This window comes from Eublepharis macularius, chromosome 10 (genome assembly GCF_028583425.1).
Source record: "Eublepharis macularius isolate TG4126 chromosome 10, MPM_Emac_v1.0, whole genome shotgun sequence".
NCBI classification, from domain to species: Eukaryota; Metazoa; Chordata; class Lepidosauria; order Squamata; family Eublepharidae; genus Eublepharis; species Eublepharis macularius.
Window position 1 is genome coordinate 18,906,856 of NC_072799.1, and position 24,509 is coordinate 18,931,364.

The following is a 24,509-nucleotide window of genomic DNA, read 5'->3' on the forward strand; positions in this document are numbered from 1 at the left end:
TGGTTAGTACATGCAGTAAACAACATTGGCAGTTTGGTTAATGCATTTGCTATGAAATATTTGATACATCAAGAAATCAAACCAAACTAAACTATCAATGGACAAGGAATGAAAGCGAGTCGGATATTCTGGCTATTTAATGTCAGGCACCACCATGTTAGTTGGGAATAGAGTTGCTGACGGGCCTGGAGGAGAATGTCTCATCCCTTTAAAGGAGGCTTAATGTGTGGAAATGGGCAGCTGACGCTTTTCATGGTAGGAAAGTAAATAATCACCCGGGAAATAGCATCCCATTGAGTCTCTGTTTAAGGGACAATATTTTTTCTCCTCCAGGTAGTTGGTAACCCTAGTTTGGAGCAACAAAAAATTCCAGAGCTTCTTAGAGAAACGGGCAAAATGAAATGTGAGATTTGTTGGCAAATACTGTGGCTCTTCTCATAAGCCAGTCCACAGCTCCTAGCCAAAAATAAACATGAGCCACAAGTAATACAAGAACATGCCATTGAGTCACGACTAGAGATGGGCACGAACTGCATTATGAACTTCAAAAACCCACGAAATTGGTGATCATGATCCGCCGGTTCGTGATTGTCCATGGCCAACGAACCAGCGTTCGGGAGAGGCCTGGTTCGGTGCGTTTGCCCGTGGTTCGGGAAGTCAGACACTCAGGCATCAGCAATCAATTCCCTTGGCAACGAAGCCGGGGGAATGCCTGAACTCTGTCTGCGCTCCTTCTGTCGCCCTGGAAACCCGAATGGAAGACCAGCTTACCTTGATTGGCAGGTCTTCCTTCCAACCATGGAGCTGCAAAGTGGTTACAAGTTGGGAGAAGACACCCAGGGGAGGGAGGGGAAAGGGGGTGTTCTGTAGCCATGGGCACTCCAATCTCATCCCTGCAAACCCTGATAGGCAGCTCTGACGGCCAAACACAGACCTCCTGTGTTGCTCAATGGGACCTGTGCTTATAAATAGCCGTGGGCTTGCAGGCTGGGTTTCACTTTCAGCGAGCAGTGGAGTGGGACAGAGCTCTTGCTTGCCACTTGCTAGCCTTTGGGGAGAGAGACTGAGAGTATAATTGAGCTTGGATTTTTGTGGGAATTTCCTGGGGGCCTTGGATTGGAGAGGGTATAACTCCAAGATCCCATTTGCAATCTTGTCCAAACTTGGGTGATGGCTGTAGGAGAGCCTCAAAACACTCCCCGGGAATATGGGTTCTCTAAGTGCCATGGGGGCCGTTCCACGCCCCGCACCCCACGAACCAGTTTGGCAATGGGAAATGTTTGTTGCTGTTCGCGACTTCAGGATCGTCATTGGCACCGAACCGCGAACTGCTGGTTCATTAAATTTTTTTGGTTCGTGCCCATGTCTAGTCGCGACTGACTCATTGCAACACCCATGGGGTGTTCAAGGCAAAAGGCCTTCCTTGGCATAGCAACCTCAGGTTTCCTTGGTGTTCTCTCATCTGACCATGGCTGCCATATTTAGCTCTCTAGCCCCAACAAGTTTGGGCCAAATTGGACTATTCAGGTGGCTGCTAGTAAGGGAAGGGAAGGGAAATGTGCAGAGTTATCCCACCCACACAGTGGCTGAGGGCAGTGCTTTTTTTCTAAAAAAATGTTTAGGGGTACTCTCAGTTTGCCTCAAGAAAATCACCATTTTATAGTTCAAATCGGAAAAAATAAATGCAGTCAATGGACAAAATTACCAAGAACATGCATTACCTCATATTGCACAGCTCACAATAACTTCCAGATTGGCATGAGGTTGTGTTCACTAACATCTTCCCGATTCCTCTGCTTGCTTTTGGTGGAAATGACGTCAGAAGACTGTCAGTGATGAGAATTATGGGTATCAATATTGCCAACCAAGCCCCTCTATAGTGACATGTGCGCACAACCAAAGAGTTTCGGTATAGACAAACTCTTTGCACTCTGCGCAAAACATACACAAATACACAAATTGGTCGCCACCATTGGGGGTAGCAACAAGACTGACCAATCACTGTGCTAGACTCCAACTACCAGAGCTCCAAGTGGCTTAGAGAAGACTTGTTTGTATTTGTCTGCACCCTGACGATCACCGATTATGCCAGTGATCTTGGTGGCGTGTTTTTTTAATTTTTTTAAAAAAAATTTAATTATGCACATTAATAGTTACAATATTGAGAGAAAGTCATTAAACACTGATAACTAAGAAATCTTCTGTTACATATTAATAATAATTTACATGCCCTTGTAACCATGAATTTTCTTACAAATGAGTATTTCAACTTGGGTTTCCATTAAAGGTTGATATACTAAATGATAACAAATCTTAACCTTATTATAGAAGATTTATATCATAAACATAGACGACTGAACTACTTTGATAATGATTAGATTATTAACAAAAATACTGTTTAAGGAAGATATTTTCAATATATATAATAATGATTAAATAAGTATTATTATGAAGTCAAACCTTTTACCCATCGTTTACAGATATTAATAGAAGAACCAACAATGATAATATATACTCATTATTGTAACCCTTATAAACCTTGCTAAATTTACCCCCTTTCCCCTCCCCTCTCCCTCTGTCCCCTCTTACTTTACTAAATAGTGCTATTTAAATTGGATTAATTAAGTTGCTTAATAACAGTTCTCTGTAGCCCAAGTGTAACCCCCTATAGACTATTTGGCCTACTACTACCAATTTGGAGAACTGGGGGCCCAGTCTGTGAGCTCCATTCCCTCCCCACCATGCCTCTAATCTGATATTACATATATGCATTTTACAGTCATAACATTTTACAGGATATTTTAGTTTGCTATCAACTTGGATTTTAACATTTCAGTCTTTTTTCTTTCTTGTTAAATGTGTTTTGCTTGGGTCTTGTTTTCCTTAAAGGGTGATAACGAACTGAGCATTTTTCGTTTCTGTGATGTTCTGTCTCTGATTGAAAAAGTCTCAATGCCAAGATCTTACAGTAATGTCTTTCCAGCTTCCTGATCTAAAACTTGGTTGATTGTATCTTGTATTTTGACTTGAAGATGTGTATAATTAGCCCATTTATATTTTATTTGGGCTTTTCTCAATGCTTCTGTTGTAGATCTGAGTTCTTTTCTTTAATATTGTGGATGGCAAGTCTGTAAGGATTTGAATATTTGTCCCTTTGTAAGGGATTGATCCTTTATTTCTTGCTATTTCTAGTATTTTGCTCCTTGTCTTCCAGTCTGGGATTGTGGCTAATATATCTCTTGGTTTATTAATCTTTGGATTATTTTGTGACCCCAGGCGAAAAGCCTTGGTGATCATAGGAGTTGCTCCCTTTTCAAGTTGTAAATGCTGTGACAGCCATGATTCTAAAAAGGAGGGTAGATCTGCATTATCAGATATCTTCTCATCAAAATTTCTGAATTTAAGGTTAGATTGTTTTGTCTGGATTTCCAATTGTAATAGTCTTTCTTGTAGCTGTTTATTTTCTTGTTGTAAAATGGCTATTTCAGATCGCAGTGAATTGCTTAATATAAGGGCACGATTAGCCTTTTGTGCTACTTTGTCTATAGCTGATTTTATTTCAGCAAGTTGTTCCTCAAAGGGTTGAAAAATAGTTGAGACTTTATTCATAATAGTTGAGACTTTATTTGATGCTCAAAGACATTCCATTTTTTGTAAGACAAACAGCGCTCCTAGTGAGTTTAAATATAACTAAACATCTTTGTTGCCAACATACGCTGCATAAAACTTAACAAATCACATAAATATCCATAATACGTTTCGAGTTGGTTTAGCGGGAATTCCAACATTTAATTTTTTTTACTTTCTCCCGTTAGATTCACAAAATGTTTAGGGATATGCATACCCCTGCATACCCCCAGAAAAAAAGCACTGGCTGAGGGTATGCATTTCTATCTACATCAAGAAATCAAACATTACTACAGGATTTAAACAGGTGTGCCTCGGTAGAAGGGCAGAAGAATTTCTTACATTATATTTTAGGGAAATGTGTCAAGTATCTCCACAGTCTTAGGCTAATTCTGCACACGTTGGATAATGCACTTTCAATGCACTTTATCAATCGTTTGAGGTGGATTATTTGTTCTTCACACAAAAAAAAATCCGTTCCAAATGATCTATAAAGAGGATTGGAAGTGCATTATCCAACATGTGCGGAATCACTCTTAGTCTTACCACTGTACCACACTGACTTCCTAAATTTTCCAATCTCAACGTATGCTCCCTGTCTCTCAGGGACAGTGCCTATTTTCTGCTGTCTGTCCCTAGTAAATCATTATTTTGGACTTTGGGGGGAATGTCTTGTTAATATTGTGTAAGTGTTAACTGCCAATGTTGTAATCCTTCAGGGTTTGGCTCTAAGTTTCTAATTGGTAAATCTCTTAAGTGCGACATAAATACAGCATATCTCCAATGGTGCAACCCTGTGGATACATGTGCATGGACATTGATGTGCTCTCTAGTGCCAAACCTGCCCGTTCATGATGATCTGCAGCTGCTGAGAAACATTTTGAACTTCTGCTGACATAGAGTAGGACAAATATATTTTCCCAGTGTCTGTTTATCCAAAACAATCATCAACCTTCTTGGCTCTTAAATCAGCAGTGGACAAGCAATTAGGGAATAAACTAGTACAGTATATTAGTGGCAGGCAGAGCCTTCGACTATGCAACAGTCGAAGGCTCAGGCAGTGACCCTTGGTGTGTGAAGAAGTGTGTTGTAATCATGTTTGAAAGGTTAGTGGGGGTATGCATGAGTAGTTCACGTGAGCAAAAATGTGTAGATAAGGGTTAGGGGATATGCAGGTCTTTGGTGCTTTGTCAAAAGCTCTGATTGGGTGGAGCTTAATTTAGGCTTCTATCTCTGTTGAATGAATAAACTCTGTGCAAACAACTGAGGATCAGTCACCATCCAGGACATTAGCAGAGCACAATGCACCTCTTGCTTGAGATCCCCTTGTTTTTGCTGATTATTTTATATTCCTGTTTGGAGGCCTTTGTCAAGTTTTTCATTCCTGTGAAGAGAAAGGCTGTCAATGGAGAGATCGTCCTGATCACGGGAGCTGGCCACGGACTCGGGAGAGCCACGGCTTACGAATTTGCAAAGCGTCGCTGCAAATTAGTTCTCTGGGATATCAACAAGGTAGGAAGGTCCTAGTGTGAGGCTGAGAGCCTGTCTACATTGGAGCAGCTGAGCCGTATTCAGGAACATTGGATAACAGGGTCATTTTGGGCAAATTAAGCTTAGTTAAGGTATAAATGCTAGGTGACGTGGGGACAATCATCATGATAATCCCAGTAATAAAACGCAACATTTAGATGGCTAAATGTAAACACTTTTTTAGGTGCTAACCCTGATAAAGAGGCCACTGTGCACACAGGACAGGAGTTATAGCTCAGGGCAAATGCTTCGCATAAGGAATATTTTTGGATTGGTCTCAGGCATTTTCAGTTCAAGATCTAAGCTAAGAAGCTTAGGCAAGTCCACAGTCTGGGACCCAAAAAGTACAGAACTAGGTGAGTGAACCATTGGTGGCGTTCAGCATAAGGAAGATCTTTGATCTGGGGCACAGAAGAGCTCCTGTCCAATGTCTGGGACAGTTTCACGAGGTTTCCATTTTTCTGAACTGGGAAGTCATGGCTGCTGTGAGAACTGTTTGTGCCCACTGAAGCCTCGCATTTGTCTGCTCAAGTTTTTGAGTAACTATATCTCACATGTTGCAGATTAATGTGTTATCAATTATCTGCATCTGAATAGCTAAACAATTGTGATAACCATTACACCACAATGTAATGTCATGTGGAAGTAAGGTTGCCAGGCCCCCCATCCTCCCAGAGGGAAGTGGGGGACCCGACACCTACCTTATCTTGGGCCTACGTGATGACATCACTTCCAGGAAGTGACACCATTGCGTGGGCTGTGGCTGCCCCTGGAACGCTCCCGCACTCTGCAGGGAGGCCAAATCGCGCCCCCTAGCAGGGGACTGTCAACCCTATGTGGGAGATATGTGATTCATGCCTGTATTGAATCTGCCTCTTTCTTTATCATGGAGTATAACAGCTCAGTGAAGTGATTCCTATGGGAGTAAATGGGAGTTTACTTACCCCCTCCCCTAACCAAGGGATGGATCCAGATTACATTCTCCACTAATGGATAACAACAACAACAACATTCAATTTATATCACCCTTCAGGACAACTTAATGGCCACTCAGAACGGTTCACAAAGAATGCCATTATTATCCCCACAACAAAACACCCTGTGAGGTGGGTGGGGCTGAGAGAGCTCCAGAGAGCTGTGACTAGCCCAAGGTCACCCAGCTGGCTTCAAATGGAGGAGTGGGGAATCAAACCTGGCTCTCCAGATTAGAGTCCCGCGCTCTTAACCGCTACACCAAACTGGCTGGGATTGGAAGATATCATTTCTACCAATTCCCTCTTCCCGTCGCAAACCCCCTATTTGCCTTTATGCCATTCCTAAGGGTCCCCTGCAACTTTGGAGCAACATTTTAGTCAGATTAAAGGGCTATAGCAGGCTGGAGAAGGTAACAAAACTCTGTTCAGCTGATGACAAGCCTTCTATCAGTGGAAAATGCAATGTGGATGGGGGTGCCAGTTCTTCCGCTTGGCATCTCTGGACCTCCAGATATTCTCTGTGGAGCAAGTGTGAGGAAAGTCTTGGAGAAATGCCTCCACATCACTTCGGGTGTGAACCAAGTGATGCCACCATGTTGAGGCGTTGCTATTATGGTTCATGCCAGAAGTGATGTCAAAACATCGGTGCGATGCCGATTACATTGTTCCCACTCCCAGACTCACCTACCAGTTTGCCAGGTACTGCTCATCTGGCATCTTTAAGTCAGGATCCAACTCTAGGATTTCAAACCATGGTTTAGTCCTGGCTTAGAATCCTGGTTTGTGGGGAGTATCCAGCTCTGATTCACTTGGGGTTCCTGCATTCATATGTCATGGGGAACTGGAGCTGTTTCAGGCCAGGAATCCTTAGCTATGCTTTGCATGAGAAGGGTTTTATTTATTTTTATTATTTATTTACTTTATTTATACTCCGCCAGTCTCCTCAATGGGCACCCAAAGCATTTCATGGGTGAGAGCAAATAGTACAGCCATGAGACACAACTCACATTTGTGCCTAGGGTTGCTAGGCCCCCTCAAGCTCCCAGCAGGGGATCGGGGCCTGGCTCTTACCTCTGCGCATGCGAAGCGCGATGGCGTCACTTTTGGGAAGTGACATCATCATGCTGTGCACGCCCCCCCCAGAGCACTCACACTCCTCAGGGGCTCGCGTTGGGGGATTCTGTGGAGAGCAGGAATGCTCCTGCACTCCACAGCGGCCCAAAATGCGCCCGCGGATCGGGCCCGTTTTGAGGCGCTACGGAATGCAGGAGTGCTCCTGCACTCCACAGCACCTCAAAATGGCCCCGTTTTGGCCCGGATTGGGCACATTTTGAGCTGCTGTGGTGCACGGGAGCGCTCCTGCATGCTGCAGCGTCCCAGAACAGGCCCGATCTGCACCAAAACAGGCCCGATCCACAGCCGTTTTGGCACAGAGCGGGCCTGTTTTGGGACACTGTGGCACGCAGGAGTGCTCCTGAGCTCCGCAGTGGCTCAAAATGGGCCTGATCCGTGCCAAAACAGGCCCGTTTTGAGGCGCAGTGGAACGCAGGAGCGCTCCGCAGCGCCTCAAAACGGGCTCGATCCATGGGAGCATGCAGCTTCGCAGGGGAGTTCGCATGGAGGGTGCGCTCCTCCAATGGCCAGGTAAGCGGGGGCGGGGTGTGGGGGGTGAAGGCAGGGGATCCCCCGCCCCCACCGGGAGTCTGGCACCCCTATTTGTGCCTGTTGCAGCAAATTGCACCTTAGCAAATGCAGCCATTTTCTTCCATTACTTGGGCCACAAACCATAGGATCCTGTTAATTATCCCTTTCCATTTATAGCATGGCATTGAGGAAACAGCTGCAGAATGCAGAAGATTGGGAGCCACAGCTCATGCCTTCGTGGTGGACTGCAGCAAGAAGGAGGAAATCTACTCTACTGCAGATAAGGTTTTCCAAACGATTAGTCCAGTATCTTAAAATAACAGGATAACATAATTCTAATTGTTCCTACCCCTCCGACCTCCTAAATTGAAAGGAATATTCTCCATTATAACACTCTTTCCCCATTTTATTGTGTAAAAAGAGATGTCCTGGGCTTAGGTTTGTCAGGCTTCCAAACGGTGAATTCTGTTGCCCGCTAGTGTTTAGTGGGAGAAAAAAATAAAAATAAAAAGCAGCCAGGTCACCAATGGTTGTACCCGGAAGAGACAAAGGGTACTACTAGGAATCATTGAAAACTCTATGGTTTCACCATACCATAAAGTTTCCAGAGATTGCTAGAATTACCCTTTGTCATTTCTGGGTTGCACCCAGAAGTGACGTAGTAACATCAGCAGCATTGCCGACATCACACATATGCCCGCCCCCTTGTTCCCACCCCCAATCCTGGAAAACCTATCTGGCCTCTTCCATACAGCCAGACTCACCCTCTTTCCCAATTTCATATTCTGGTGCTTTTGCAATTAAGAAAGGCTGCTCTGCACATGCTATGATGAAGTCTTCCCTGCCACCAGTACATTATATGGGAGGCTTGCTTTTGGAGCCTGACACAACCTGTTAAATATTCAATCTCAGCAGGTCTTCTGTGTTCAGACTTATGACAGTGATTTTGCAATAGAGGTACCACTGGGTTCCCTTAGGCAATGAATGTCCTACAGACAAGACATAAGGTATGGTACAGTTCTGTTGATTACAAGAGTAGCTTTAGATGTGGCAGAAATGTGGATGGACGGATCGGAAAATAAGATCGCCTCGAGCTTCCCTTTTCTTTGCATCTCTGTTATAAGTAATCTTGAATTTTCATGTTCAGGACAATGGTGGCATTATTTGTGTGTGTGTTTATTTATTTAAAATATATATAGATCACCTCTCTGTTTATAGCTCTAGAGTTAATTCACAGCAATACTATAAAAGCTGGATTTAGGCACAAAACCCAGAGCTCCTTTAAATCCACTAGCACAATCTGATTTCCTTTCTTTTATTTATTTATTCTCTGCCCTTATGACTACAGTATTGAGTCTCGACAATACAGAAGAATAAAAAGCAATTATAATATTAACAAGTAACGATAATAATAATGATGGATATAACCAACACTACCCAGCTGTAACACTGAGTTGTCCAGAGCCGGACTAGCACAATCTAAAATCACAAAATAGCTTTAAATCATTATTAAAAGTTAGCATAGCCATACAGGTTGCAAAGAAAAGTTCAATTAATTAAAGTCTAGCAAGGTGGTACTGGGGAGTCCCTAATCAAAGATCCTGATAAACCAAAAAGTACTTGTGTGATAGGAACTAGATGAACTGCTGAGAAGAGGGAAACCCACAATCAAGGTGCCACAGTTACGAGGCAGTGCACCCCCTAATGCAAATTGTTGGGAGACAACAGCAAGTAAAGGCTTTGGCATCCATTCCTTAGAAATATTTGGTTGCTGTGGGAAATGGGATGCTAGATTAGTCTATTGGTCAATTGATTCTTATATATTTATGACTCTTGACTTTTTGAAGGTGACAAAAGAAATTGGGGAGGTATCTATCTTGATGAACAATGCTGGGGTGATAACTCCAACTGATCTGCTATCGACCGAGGACCATGAGATTCAGAAAACATTTGAAGTCAACATTCTGGCTCACTACTGGGTAATTTTTCATTAAATTAACAATGCCTTAGTACAGCCTTGTTCTAAGATTAGTTTTGTGTATGAAAGAACGTTTTGGAGGTCTTTCATTCATAGGGTCGCCATAGGTCGGAAACGACTTGACGGCACATAACACACATGAAAGAACCAAGAAGACAAAGTATGCTGTAGTGTAGAGGGGATCAGTTATGGGTCTCCACTTGCTTTTGAGCACTCTGAGTTGGATGTCAGCCCTTCCTGTTATTATCTCTGTGCATTATCTCCGGAGGCCTTCAAAACTGGGCAGCAGTCCAGTGGCACCTTAGAGACCAACAAGAAGGAAAATCTGACACTCGAAAGCTTACATTGAAATTCTAGTTGGTCTCTAAGGTGCCACTGGAGTCAAATCCTGCTCTTGTACTGCAGACCAGCACAGCTACCCACCTAACTATCAAAATTGGGCAGAGACACAGAGTCTCTCTACACAATAATATTGACACATGTTCTTCACATGTCCGGAGAAGCAATGTTAGCTGGGAAGCATAGTTTTAAATGACAGAGGCGGCGGAGATCGTTCCAGAGGCGACGGATTCTCTCACGGCCCTCCGCTGCCTCTGGTGTCTCCCCTTCCAGAGCCTTTGCCCTGCCAAGGCATGGTTAATTCAAAGTTTAAAGCAGCAAGGGTGGTGGGATAAAAGCTCTGGAAGCCTTTGCCCTGCCAAGGCATGGTTAATTCAAAGTTTAAAGCAGCAAGGGTGGTGGGATAAAAGCTCTGGAAGGGGAGACAGTCTAGTGCACCAGAGGTGGCGGAGGGCTGTGAGAGAATCCATCCCCCCCTCGGAGCTCCCCCCCGGAGCGTCCCCCTCTGGAGCTCTGTCTTTCAAAATTATGCTTCCTGGCTAACATTACATCTCCCAACACTTGACGGACACGCGCCTCAGCGTCTCGTGTAGAGAGACTCACAGAGGTGGGAAAAAAATTGCCCACCTTCATGTAGTGGCTAGAGTAGGAGACTGACCGGGGACCCAGTTTCAAATGTGTGCTCAGCTATGATGCCCATTCATAGCACCATTAGCTATCTCCCAATCTAACCTGCTGCGCGGGATTTTTGTGGGGGCAAAGTGGAAGAGCACCCCATGTATGCTATTTGAATTCAGCTCAGGAAGTTCGGGATAAAAATGTGAGGTAGGGTTGCCAACTCCAGCGTGAGAAATTCCTGGAGATTTAGGAGGGTGGAGTTTGGGGAAGAGAGGGAGCTCAGTGGTGATACAATGCTACAGAATCTACCCTCAGCAGCTGCTGTTTTCTTTAGGGGAACTGATCTCTGTTGTCTGGAGATCAGCTGGAATTCCAGAACAGCTCCAGGCACCATCTGGAGGCTCTGCAATGAGTGTCCAGGTAGATAAGTCTTTAACAGGATATAAGAGTACTGATTGCAATATCTTAAACTATTGTATTGAATGGATTTTACCAACAGATGTGATATTATACCAACATGCAGTGCTATAATGAAGGCGTTTTCAGTATAGAGACAGGCTTGTGTATTTTGCTTGTGCTGCTGCTAATACAGAGCAATCTCTGCAATAAAAGGGGCTAGAGACTTGGGTTTTTTAAAAAAAAGAAATCTGAAAATTCAGAGAACCTGACAACAAAAAGTTGTAATATTATAATCATGTAACAGTATTCAGTTTCCAGTTTAAAAACAAACACACATCAAAATAGCCCCCCAGTGGCAGAGGGAGGAAATGACCCCTGCAGGGGCAGGGAAAATATGGGGTGGGACAGGGAAAATCTGAACTTTCCCCTCTCATCCTGAGAAACGTCGTCCTGAAATATCCTGGGCCGATTCCAGATGACTAACCTTAAGGTGTTTCATGCCGCCCTCTTCCGGATCGCGACGGGGAAAATGCAAAATATCGCGTTTCCTCACGCGAGTTTTGCGCGTCGTCGTCGCGATCCGTCGCGATCCGGAAGAGGGCGGCATGAAACTCCTTAAGGTTAGTCATCTGGAATCGGCCCTAGTATCAATTCTGGTGGTATAATCAGATGAGATGTCACTGCAACATGGGATACTCTATGATTCCCCCAAAACTCTATGATAAAAATCATAAGTGATTTAGGCAATCCTAGAGCATCCTGCAATGAGGTTGCGGGATACCATTCCACCCCCCTCCCACATTTCTCCACAACCAATTGGCAGAGGGAGGGCAGGAAACAGGCAGAAGGGCTGGGAGTTGCCCCGCCCCAGCAGGTAATTGTATCACCCCCATGGCAACCATCTAGGCTTTGCTGTGATTTGTCCTGAAACACTGCAAAAAACAGGTTTGGTAAAGATTGAAGAAAAGCCAGGGAAACCCTGGGAGGTGCATGAATGCACCATGATGCTGAAGGGAAGCAGGAGGGGAAAAACCATTTCCCAAGAGTATCAAAGTCTAGGTAAACAACTGTTACCAGAACTGCTCTTTTATTATAATGGGGAATTAGCTGTAGCAGTCTGTAACTATTAATATTAAGCGAGGATCATAACCTATGTTTACGGAGGTCCCGATCCCAGACACTCTAGTGAAAAAGAGGCAGACAAGGAGTAAGGTCCAAACACGTGTATTGAGTGTAGCGTAAGCCTAGCTTGCACAATCATACAAAGAACATACAAGGTCTAGGAAATACAGAGTAGGAAATACAGAGACGTTCGCATTAGCGGGTTCCCAACGATGGTAAGGGAAATACTCACAATCCTGGAGCGAAGCAGAGACACGGCAGCGAGGGTGGCCCAATGCCAGCACTGGGACCACAGACGGACAGCAAGGAGGTCTGGATAGGGAATGGCCTGAGCACCGAGTGGTCTGGGAGACCAGCTTAAATACCCCAAAACGTACCCTGGGGCTGGTGCTGTACTTGGTGGTTCTCACAGATTAAAACAAAGGGTCTAATGGGCTACTGAATGGCTTGGATGGGCCACTTTGGTAATCAGATTGTGATAAGTGACACCTCAGGAAGAGGGGACAAAAGAGGGAGGGGAAATCCAAGTGGGCTGAAAGGATGTTCCAGCGGACAGGGCTTGTCCTGATGTCATCAGCTTTGGAATGCGGAGGTTTCTTTGAGATGCATTCTCTAAGTGCTTGGGATGGTCGGCACTTAGTTCCTTCTCCGGGGCGGCTCCTAAGATATGCAGAGCGGGGCGAGGGGCTCTCGCTGCGGACGTGGTGTGCCCGCTTCGCCGAAATGGCTTCTCAAAGCAGTCTTCTTCCCAGGGTCTTCTGGCTGCCTAAGAACATGGATGCCGGCTGGGCATAGCTGGGGCTGGATAGCAGGCTGCCCGGTAGCGAGGGCAAGCGTGGCGGCCGGCCCGCGGGAGGCTCCAGGCGGGAACTGACCAGGGAGCGCCTAGCCAGGCTCGCTGGAGGTTTCCCCGGCTGGCGCCCGGCTGCTAGCAGCGGCTTGGGCCCATATGAGGCAGGCTTCCATGGAGGCAGGGGGAACAGCACTTTAAAACACAGTCCAAAGCAGGGAACAGGCACGGTCCATGGCAGATGGCAATGCATGCACGGGGCACACTTGTAACAGAGTCCAAACACACACTGGGAATTCCCGATATAGGTCAGGGCAGGGCTGCCCAGAAAGAGAGTCCTTTGGTGCAGTTACCCAAACATGGAGTCAGTAAACTACACAGTCTATTACAGCAGCGGGGTAATTGACACGCAGGCAGGAAACTGACACATGTATCAGAGCACACACGTGCAAAGCAGTCTTTGGTGTAGCAGTAAAACAGCAATGCAGGAAACTTTAACACAGTTCATAGCAGGCTTCAAAGCAGGGGAGGGGGCCTACTTGGCAACAATTCCCCCCCTCGGAGACCCCGGGACGTCAGGCGCGCGGGTCTCCGAACTTGACTTCAAAGGCGAGGTGGTCAGCAATGTCCGGTGGTCGAGCTTCGAGTGAAGAAGGAGTGGGAAGGGAAGGAGGGGGAGGCGTCACTCAAAAATTTAGTTTGGAGAACCACCTAACCGAATAAGTGCAATTTAGATCAGCCAATGGGCTGCAGGTCTCTGGGTTCACACCAGGGGGTGTGCTAAGTGCAATTGTCAGAATAAATAGTAATAATTCATAATAGGCAGCAATGATCAATTCATGCATATAAATAGCAATAATTCATAATTGTGTACATTGATTAATTCATGGATGAAGGTAATTCATACGGAATTCATGACGGGTTAAAAGCATTAAAAACCAGGAGCAATTAATATACATGGATCAATTCATGGATAGTTAAAATCATAAATAGATACATAGGATTAAAAGCAGGGACAATTAAAAGCAATTCATACAGGGTAAAGTGAAATGTGCAAGCATGGCATAATTCATCAAGGGTAGAGTAATTCATAAATGGCTAAAATCATAAATACATATATGTGATTAAAAGCAATAGTTCATGAAGTCAAAAGCAGCAAGAATAAAAGCAAGTGCGTGGAAACAATTCATGAGGGGTAGGCGGCGGAAGGGCTCATGGGGGCAGAAAAATACACTCTGCAATTAAAAACCAAATCAATATGGCTGGATTAAAATCAAATTCATAGACTAGAACTGCCTCGGCGGAGGGAGTTGGGTTAAGAAGGCAATTCAAAAGGTTAAAATCAAATTCATCGGGCTAAAGTCCATGGGCGCACTTGCAGTAGATAGAGGGAGGGACTAGTTCGGGGCTAAATTCATGGGAGTTAAAATTCATAAGAAGCAATGGCAAGAAATTCATAAGATCATAGAGTAACAAAGATCACAGACGGCTCAGTCCGCAGTACAGCTGCTGGACTGGGTTGCATATATACAAGAACAAGCAAACTTAGTCCATGTGCTCCAAAACACACTTCCACCCCCCCTTGCTGTCTGCGTCAAACCGCAGAGCAGGGTCGATGAGCGGCGAGAAGGGCTTCAGGCACATAGTTCTAGTCCTCATGGAGGTAGTGCTGCTAGCAGTCGTTCATAGGCTGGCCGTGAGCTGGGGGGCAGGGAAATATGTCCCCCCCTAGTCCACAAGAGGGCCTCGGAGCGGTGTCCGGCAGCAAAGCGCCCATGGGGCTGGTCCAGGATCCGTACACATAATAAAACATAGTCATAGTTCATAACAACATAAGCAACTATACAAGGGTTAAAGGAGGGCGCCAAGAACAACCCTTAAGGCAAGAGGAGGTCTGGATTGTAATGATCCAAACGGTAGGACAGCTGGAGTTGCTGGAGCTGTCGGCGGCTCCAACAGCCCAAATAAAGCAGTGAGGCACATAACAAAACTTGGAAGGCCAGAATAACAACGATCGGGTGCAGAGCCAAATTGTAAATTCCAGTGGCAGTGGGGCTCCAGCCAAAGAGGGTCTCCCACCACGAATGCTCGCCGGTGGTCTTAAACCGCTGGACCAGATCCAAAATCTCCTTTCCGTTGTGGGACACAACCAAAGCAGTGGTGTCCCCGTCCCTCTGGATGCTCTGGAGGGTGCGGTGGAGCTGCGGGTGGGCCAGGAGCTCGTGGATTAGTTCCAGGCCGATGCCAAGGGGAATGGGCTTCACATAACGATAGATGGAGGGTGCCACCAGGATCTCTTCTTGGGTCCAGACCGGTACCGTGTAGGTGAAGTCGCAGGCTGCCACCGAAGACAGGTTGCAAAAGCAGCGATTGACTCCCGGGATCACGGGCTTCAGCTGGAACGAGTTCAGGACCACAAAATCGCAGGCCGTTCGCACGCAGGCACATCCTTTCCCAATGTAGACCACAGCGGAGCTGTTCTCCTGGACGACCTCGAAAGGGCATTCATTGAGGGCGTCGACTTGCGGGGCTACACAGGGGTGATGAGGTGCAAAGGCTTGGTCCTGGCAGATGAAGCCGGTCTGGTCTCGATGCTGGCACCCTTGGAGGCTGACGAGCTGCCATCCGGTCGGGGTGAAACGGGCCCAATGGTCGGGGTGGCGGGCGTAGAGGACCTCGGTGTCGCTGACTTGGAGTCCCAGAGGCACGACTGGATACACGTGGAATGACTCGTGCGCACTGGCCGTTAATAAAAATAATTTAAGCTCCTGGGTGGTCGGTGAGAATGAGGAATTTACGAGAGACCACCAGGATTCAAGCTCCAGTTCTATGGGTGACAATTTGGGCATAATCAATCTTTTAATTTCCAGGGGCAAGTGCCCGTCCGTGGCTTGCCGAATTAGCCCCATGGCCACAGCCTGATTTAATTGTTGGGCTTGCATACATGCCATGGCTATTGACACGTTGCGTTCAAAAGACTGTGTACCTTTGAGCAGCAGAGAAAAATCTCTTTCAATTTGACTCTCCCAGTTAACTAAAATGGAGCTGATCTCGTGTTGCCCATTTGAAATGGAATTTAGGGACTGCACCACCGGTTTACCTAAGTCGGAGATGCTAGTCGTGACATGGGCAAACTTATTAGCGAGAGTCTCAATATTGACCGAATCCATGATTGCTAAGCCTCCGGCTGCAGGAGCAGTCCAGTCGGCAATGCTTCGTCTGGCATGCGAGAGAGAGGGGGAGGGATCGATCCACAGTTGTAGCCATGCATTCCAACCCTTGCTACCGGCCTCCAGATAGGGAGCGCACTGCGGCAGCCTCTGGGTTATATTTAGTTCAGCTAAGTCTATGCGGATCTCTTTTAAAGACATTTGCGGGCGGACTAGAACTCTCTCTCGAATGTCAGTCTTCAAAACATGGGAGCCCACTATATGCGTGCCGCCTTGGCTTAATTGTTCATTGCTAGCAATCAAAGGGTCAATTTGGATGGTGTGGGTCTCCTGGGTCCGGATCAGCAGGGAATAATTGCCTGGTTCATGAGTCAAATTTACAAAGAGCAGCCCAAGCCGGTGAAATTTCTCTACTAGGGGCTTGGTTTGGCATTCGGGCGTCTGTTGAACCAGAATCCAATCGGGTGGGCCATGTTTGGCTAGGTCTTCCTCTTTTACAATCCAGGTCAGGTTCTCCCAGTGCTCTATAGCGAAGGAGAGAACTGCGCCTGAAGGGGGCGTGATAGTGACTGATGCAGACTCAGTGGTAGTGGTGCCTAGTAGGATGGTCATTCTAAAGGGGTCTCCTGCCTTCCATACTGCGGCCGACACTAGAATAACTTCACAGTATGGTCCGAAAGCCTCAGTGACAAATGGCGAGGTTTCGAAGTTGGCAGGGGTGGTATATTTGTCTACCACCGGGACTGCGGTGGGGGCTGGCCTGATACGGGGAAGAAACATACAAGGAATCGGAGCAAGTGGTGAAACCGTATCAGTAGGCGAGTAACATACTAATTGTTGAGACAGAGTCTTTACTCCCACACATAAAATAACAAGCTCTGGGGGTCGGATCCACTGCTCTTCGCAACTGCGGAAGTTAGTGCGATCCGTGGGGGTGGTCATATTACTCTGCTGCACAACCTTGCAGACCATCATTTCATTTCCTGCCAGGGTGTTGATACATCTCCAGTGGGGGTAGGGCATTAATTTGGACGGGCGTCCCTCTATTAGGGTGCCTGCCAGCACGAGCAAACACAGAGTAGCCAGGTGCCTCATCTCCTGGCCTTCCTTTCCTTTTTGTGCCGAAAATATCCTGGGGAGACCTGCGGATATAAGTACAGGTTCCCTGAGTTTCTTGCAGCAAAATAAATGAAGTAAAGGGGGAAAAAGAAAAAGGGAGAGCGTTTTTCTGCCAGCACTGTCTATTAGGTGGGGCTCGAACGAGAAGTCCCGGAGCACTAAGCGAGCCTTCCAGCTTGTTGCTCTGGGGAACTCCTGTACGAAGGCTTCTTTCTAAAGCGTGTATATTTCAGGGGGGACGTCTTTGCGTCGGGCGAGGGTCGGCTGTGCGTTAGGCGGGATTATGCAAACTCGCCCCAGGGGTCCCTGGGTGCCTGAACTATGTGGCCTCCAGGTGCCCCTTGCTCGGCGGCGAGCTACTTTTATCTTGCGGGCTGAGAGCTATCGGTCCGGCCCGGCCTGTCCTTGCCGTTTTAAAAAGAAAAGAAAACTAAAGAGCGGTTTACATTAACTATAAGGGTTGCTGCAGACGGGGGCCCTCGTTTTAATTTTTCAAAAATAGGCCTTCGTCATATGTTTGCAGGACAACCAATTTTTGGGGGGGACTCCCTCGGGAGGCCCCATTTTCTGGTTTTAAAAAAAAAGGTACACCGGGCAAAAAAGAAAAATACACTGAGCAAGAAAAATGCACTGAGCAAAAAGAAAAATACACGGAGCAAGAGGCATACGGATGTGAGGTACTTTCGGGTTGCCCTCACCTGGAAGTCCTGGCAGGGCTTCATTAAAACTTCAACATGTCTCCCCCCCTTCTTTTCCCTTGTACGGCACGGGCAAGGGAAAAGATTACGTGGGGCGGGCGGCTGCTGGAGGAAAGGGCCGAAATGGAGCCGAAGGCGCTCGGCGGCGTTTATCGAAAAGCGGCGGAGACGGCCGAGATCTGCCGGCGCCACTGGGTCTGGGTGAATCGGGGGTCATCTTGGCGCGGGGGATCCTGGCTATGTAAATGAGGTACGCTGTCCCTTGTGCGTGGCGAACGCACCCCAATAACATATTCCAGAGGTAACATATTTACAAAATACTGGTGGGTCTTTTACTTTTGCACTAAAGCGTACTAAGTGGTGGCGCCGTATAGCAACTCACCATGACGGGTATAAACATTAGTAAAAGAGGGATGTTGGGCTATCTGGGGGTCCTTTTCCAGGGGAGGCACGGCCCTCAAAGCCAAAGCCGACCATCATGCGAAAGCGTGGGTCTGGCAGGTGAGACCCCGAATCTACGTAGATGCGGGATCTTCACCAGCACGGCGGGTGAAATGTTTTCAAATACAGAGATCACCTTTATTGGTGTGTCTCCAATATTGGAAACGCATTCACTTTTGGGCTAAAGCCTCTCCAAACACTTTCACACAGCAAATCTCTTTTGCCTGTGCAATTTTTTTCCGAACATGCGGCTTACAATCCAATTAAGAATCACTTTCGGTGGTGGTCCTATTTGGCTTTGATTGCCGTGTCTTTCCCTAAGGGTCCCAACTGTGGGGCCCGCCTAATGAAGTTAAAGAATAGAATTGGAAAAACTCTTGACACTCACCCTTATATCTACATATTCTACTGTTTCTTTTATACTAAAGCTACAAAGGTCTGGTCTAAGGGGACACAGGGTATCTCTGGCCCAGGGTGAAGGGATATCTGGCGAATCACTGGGCAGAGGGGGGCTGGGCTGGTGGCGGTTCCCCCAGGGTCGTACACAGGAGGGGCGGTTTGGAGCGGCTTCCCTTTCCATTCTTTTAATTGAGAGGCGTGAAAGTATTTTAGCCACGTTCCTCCTGTCTTTCTCTGGATGGCTACCTGATAGACAGCTGGGGAGACTCTTTTTGTGATAGGGACTGGGCCTTGCCATTTGGCTGCTAGTGAGTGCGCCTTTTGCGAAAACTTCCTGTACAGCACGAGCTGTCCTTCCTCCCACTGCCTGGGGTTCCTGACCCATCCTAATTTGCGGTCCATATCTTTCTGAGCTGTGCCCAACTTCTGGGCCACTTGCATATGGACGGCGTGTATGGATGAGAGCAGGTCTTGGACCCAGGCGTCATTAATCACTACAGGCTGCATGTCGGAAGGGAGCTGCGTATCTAGCCAGAAGGCTTCCGGGAGCTGCATTCTTCGCCCTGTCATCACCATATGGGGTGTGAGCCCATGAACTGCGGTAGTGCCTCTAATGGCCATTAGGATTATGGGGAGTTTTTCATCCCAGTCTCTCCCGGAGGAGCGAACCATCTTGCGGAGAGCCTCCTTGAGGGTCCGGTTGGTTCTTTCTATTGCGCCTGAAGCTTGAGGGTGGCCTGCTATGTGGAAACGTTGCTGGATGCCCAGTGCTTTACAAAGCTCCTGTGTAACTTCTCCGATAAAGTGTGAGCCTAAATCGGAGTCCATGACTCGCACAATGCCCCATCTTGAAAAGACATTGTTGAATAGTAGTTTGGCTGTGGTGGCTGCATTGTTGCGCTTGCACGGAAACGCTTCGACCCATTTGCTAAAGGGGTCTATGACAGCGAGGCAGTAGCGATTGCCGCGAGCAGTGGGGGGGAGGGGGCCGATAAAGTCAATCTGTATGCGAGCCCAGGGTCCATCAATTCTCTGATGCTGGAGGGGAGCTTTAGGTCCGGTGGGGTCTGCATTGACCATAGCGCAGGACAGACAGTTGTCTACCCATTGCGCTACTTCGGTGCGCATGCCAGGCCACCAACCAACCTCTTTTACCCTTTCCAGAGTCAGATCCTTGCCTCGGTGTCCCTGCTCGTGGACAAACTGAATTAAGTCAGCCCTAACTTCCAATGGCACTACCCAATGGCGTTCGCCGGCTGCATCTACTGCCCAAACTATGCCTTCCTCTTCCCTGACCATGAGTCTCCCTGTCTGATCCCTTCCTGCGGCTAGGAGGTCAGTTATTTCTGGGTCAGACTGCTGCAGTTGTGCTAGGTCTAGTGTTCCTGCGGTTCCCTGAACTTGGCTGCGGGCTTGTGCCCGAGTGGTGACAGGGCGGAGGGGACAATCGGTGGCTGGTTCCGGTAGGGGAGCATTTTCAGTGGCGGCTGCCTTGGCTGCAAGGTCTGCCTGGTCATTCCAATAAGCGGTCTCTGAATTTGTCTTCTGGTGTCCCTTGACATGGGTCACCTGCGTTGGGCCTGAGCGGGACTGAAGGAGTGCTGCTACTTGCTGCCATAGCTGTAGGTGGGCTACGGGTTTCCCATTGCTAGCTCTCCACCCCTGATTCTGCCACACCGGGAGCCAGACCGTGGCGGCTTTGGCCGTCCAATCCGAGTCTGTATAAATGGCAAGTGGGCTTTCTGGGGGCTCAAACTCAAGCACTGCCAGAAGCGCTTGCACCTCAGCCGCTTGGCTGGAATGGGGGCGGGCTGGACCTTTGAGAGTATGGGCGTCGCTCACTCGCACGGCGCCGTAGCCTGTCCGAGGGGAGCCTCCAACGTGAAAGGAGGAGCCGTCACAGAACCAGCATGTGAAGCCGTTCTGTCGGGCTTCCTCTAGCGGGACCCCCCAGGTGACTGGCCAGACAACCTGCGGTGGCGGGTCCAGGGGGCACTCGTGCTCGGTCCCGGTTACCAATAGGCCATAGGGGGCTGGTGGCTCGGTGGTCTCCTTTTTAAATTCTACTCCGCGGTTGACCAGGGCCAGGGTCCACTGTGCTATGCGGGCGTTTGAGACTTGTCCGTCTTGTATCTTGCCAGACAGAATATATTTGAGGGGCGTGTGAGTGGTTTGAACTATTGTGCGGGAGCCTCCTATGATAAATTCCCAATGGGTCAGACTCCAAACTAGAGCAAGGCATGTCTTCTCGCATGGGCTAAACTTAGTTTCTACTGCGGTTAGGTTGCGAGAGGCATAGGCTACTACTCTAGCGGTCCCCGCTTGCTGCTGGGTGAGCGTGGCTCCTATGCTCTTGTCTGATACTGCTAACTGGATAAAGAATGGCTGAGTTACGTCTGGATGGGCTAGGGCCGGGGCCGCGGCCAGGCTACGCTTCAGCTCGGCTAAGGCTGTCTGTTGCTCCGGTCCCCACTCCCAGGGGGTGTTCTTCTTGAGGAGAGCATAAAGGGGGCGAGCTTTGTCTGCAAAGGACTCGATGAAGTCTCGGGAAAAGTTAAAAGTTCCTAGAAGGGCTCTGAGGGAGGGGACATCGGTGGGTGCAGGCAGCTTGGAAATGACCTCCATTCGCTGGGCGTCCGGGGTGCGACCCTCGGGTCCCAGGGTCAGACCCAGGTACTTGACGCTGGTCTGAACCAATTGGGCCTTTTCCCTGCTTGCCTTGAACCCAGTCTCGCGGAGGAGTTCCAGGACTTCCCTGGTAATTTGGCGGGCTAATTCTTCCGTGGGGGCGTGGACTAAAATGTCATCCACGTAGCTCAGTACGTGGGGCCTCGAGGAGGGTTGGAGGCGTTCCCACATCTGAACCACATGGGCATGACAAATGCTGGGGCTGGAGTGGAATCCCTGGGGTGTCCGCTTGAATGCGTATTGCTGGCCGCGGAAAGTGAACGCGAACTTGTACCAGCAAGACTCATGCAACCGGATGGAGTGGAAAGCGTTGGCCAGGTCTATGACCGAGTAGAACCGGGACCCAGCGGCAATGGCCGTTAGGATCTCATTATACTTGGCCACAACCGGGGCAACTGGAGGGGTGGTGGCATTCAGGGCACGGAAGTCGACCGTCATTCTCCAGGTCACTCCATCTGCCTTCAGAACTGGCCACAATGGGGCGTTGCAGATGGACTGCATCGGGAGTATAACGTCCCACTCAAGGAGTCCTTCTATAGTCTTGGCTATCCCTGCCTCAGCTTCCGCTGGGTACTTGTACTGTCGTTGGGGAGGGGGATCCTTTCCTTCAATCAGGACGCAGGCGCCCTTCACTATCCCACACTCGGCCTTGTCGGTCACCCACACTTCGGGAAAGTCCTGAACCCAGGGGTCTCCTGTGATGGGGGCGAGAGGAAGGGGGGCCTTGAGGGCTGCGCATCGATGGACTGCATTAACAAAGTCTGGGCCTCCCGGGATGCGCCACAGGAGCCCGTTCGCTAAGTCAATGGTCAGTCCCTCGGCTCGGAAGAACGGCATACCCAAAAGTCCATCATCTTCTCCCCAGTTTGCGCATGCCGAAATCCGGGTGGCCAGGTTCCCAACGGAGAGGGGGATATCCTGCCAGACCAGGGATTCCTGCATGCCGCCTCCAAAACCGGCGAGCTGCATGGTTGTGGGGGTCTGAGTTCCCTTTGTGACTAAGGTGGGCCGGAGTATATTAAGTGAAGCTCCGGTATCTATGAGGAGAGTGGCAGGCTTCTTCTTTTCCCCGGGAGTCCCGATCCCTGCCTTCACTGTCGGTCTCCCCCATGTGTCCGGCTTTAGTTTGGCAACTATGCCCACGGAGGGAGACTGGGACTCGGGGCAACCCTATTCTGATCCTGCACCCTGATCGGTGGAAGCGGCGCTTCCTCTAAAGGGGTTGTTGGGGCTCGGGCGTTCCCGGACCGCAGCTATCGGGGGACTCGAGAAGGGAGGGTCTGGCGGTAAAGGGGGCGCCGACGGAGGTACTGGGGGCTGCTGCTGGTCTTCCCACTCCATGATCGCCTTCATTAGAACGGACGTGGGCTTTCCGTCGAAGAGCTCCATGTTCGCTCCAATGTTTTTGAGGCGCATCCATAGTTCCCAACGGAGGGAGTCCCTGGACTGGGGCGTGCTGCCTCGGTCCCGGTAGCCCTCGTGGTCGCCCTGCGATGCTCCCCAAGCGTTAGACTGATCTGGAGGCGGGTAGACCTGATGGTGGTACGGGTGCGATGCTCGCGAGTGAGAAGGGGCTATGGGTGCATCCTGTAGTCGGGGCTCGTGGGGTCCTTGCTGGGAGGAGGAACTGTAACTCGGGGTGGGTGCAAAGGAGACTCCCGGGCGGTAGTCCCTCGGTCCCCTACCCCGGTTAAAGCTACTGCTCCTTCCTCTCAGGATTCCTCCCCTTGCCTCCGGATACAGGCTGCGTCCCTGTGGTCGGTACTGAGAGTGGGGGCCATGATTGGCATAGGTGACTGCACTTATCGGCTCGCTCTCCTTCCTTCGAGAGGTCGGGGGCTTCACATGGCGGATGGCGCCGGTTTCTCGCAACAGGCCAGCAATGCTTCTGATGCGAGCTTCCAGGTCTCCCCATGAGATGCTCCCGGGCTCCACTCCTGCTAGTGCTAGACGGGTGGTACTATTGAGTCCATCTAAGACTGCTCTCCTGAATTCTAACTCGTCAAAGTCGGGTACATCGCTTGCATCTAAATCTACTTCATCTGCTAGCTCTGCAAGAAGCTGTTTCCTAGCTAAATATGCCTCTGGATCCTCTCCGGGTTTTTGAGACTCTGCAATATACAGGGCTTTCAAGCTTTTGGTGGGCCACAGGAATGCACAAATTTCTTTAATTGCTCCATACTGGCTGCGTGTGGCTAGCCGTCGGTTAGAAATATAGGCATTGAGGGCCGAAACTATCTCAGGGGCGGCGCATTGGCGAGCCAGTTGGGCTACATCGGAACCACTAGCGGAAGGCTGAGAGGTGGTCACATGGGTGAACCACTGGATGGCTGTGTCTCGGTTTAGGGGTCCCATACGGTCGGCTATGGCTTGGAGCTCATCGGGCCTCCAATTGCGGGTTTCTTTAACGACCCGGTCTGTCTTCCTGCCATCCTCGTCCATGGATACAATTTCCTTGGTGGCTATTGGGTGGAGGGGCTGTGGGGCTTCGGCAGACTGGGGCGAAGGGGGTGACCAGTTGTCGGTACTACCTTCGGGGAGGGCCAAGAGGGCTGCGGGATGCACGGCAGAAATTACGGCCTGCTGCATCCCCAGGTGCTGTTTTAGGGCCTCTAGCTCCCTCTTACAAGCGGAGTGGTCTGCTGCGGCTATCTTTGCGACTTTCTGCTCTGCCATGAACTGGGCAGCATGGGTTAACTTTGCAATTTTCTCCTGACCTTCAATTACTGCGTGCTCAGCCATATCGGCACGAGCGGTGGCTACTTCAGCCTTGTGCTGGGCGTCCTGGAGGGCAGCGGCTAGTCCCTGCTTCTCCAGCATGAAGTTAACGCGTTCTGAACGCCACTCGGCTGCTTTTTCCTCATGTTCCTTCTTTTCTCTCCTTAGCTTTTCTATCTCCTGTTCCTGTTCTTCCTGAGCTACTTGTAGCTTATTAATTAGGGACACGCTGTCCTGTAGGGCGGTGAAAAGTGC

General features: G+C 48.8%; 1 protein-coding gene across 1 annotated transcript in view; it reads left to right on the forward strand.

Annotated features, from left to right (window-relative positions):
- The first annotated feature begins 4,879 nt into the window (after window positions 1–4,879).
- LOC129336578 (estradiol 17-beta-dehydrogenase 11-like) overlaps window positions 4,880–24,509 on the forward strand; it is a 30,304-nt gene continuing 10,674 nt past the window's right edge. The window contains exons 1-3 of the mRNA XM_054989754.1: window positions 4,880–5,139; window positions 7,953–8,060; window positions 9,623–9,754. Coding sequence (XP_054845729.1) covers window positions 4,930–5,139; window positions 7,953–8,060; window positions 9,623–9,754 — 450 coding nt within the window. The 5' untranslated portion in view covers window positions 4,880–4,929. The remainder of the gene's footprint in view (window positions 5,140–7,952; window positions 8,061–9,622; window positions 9,755–24,509) is intronic.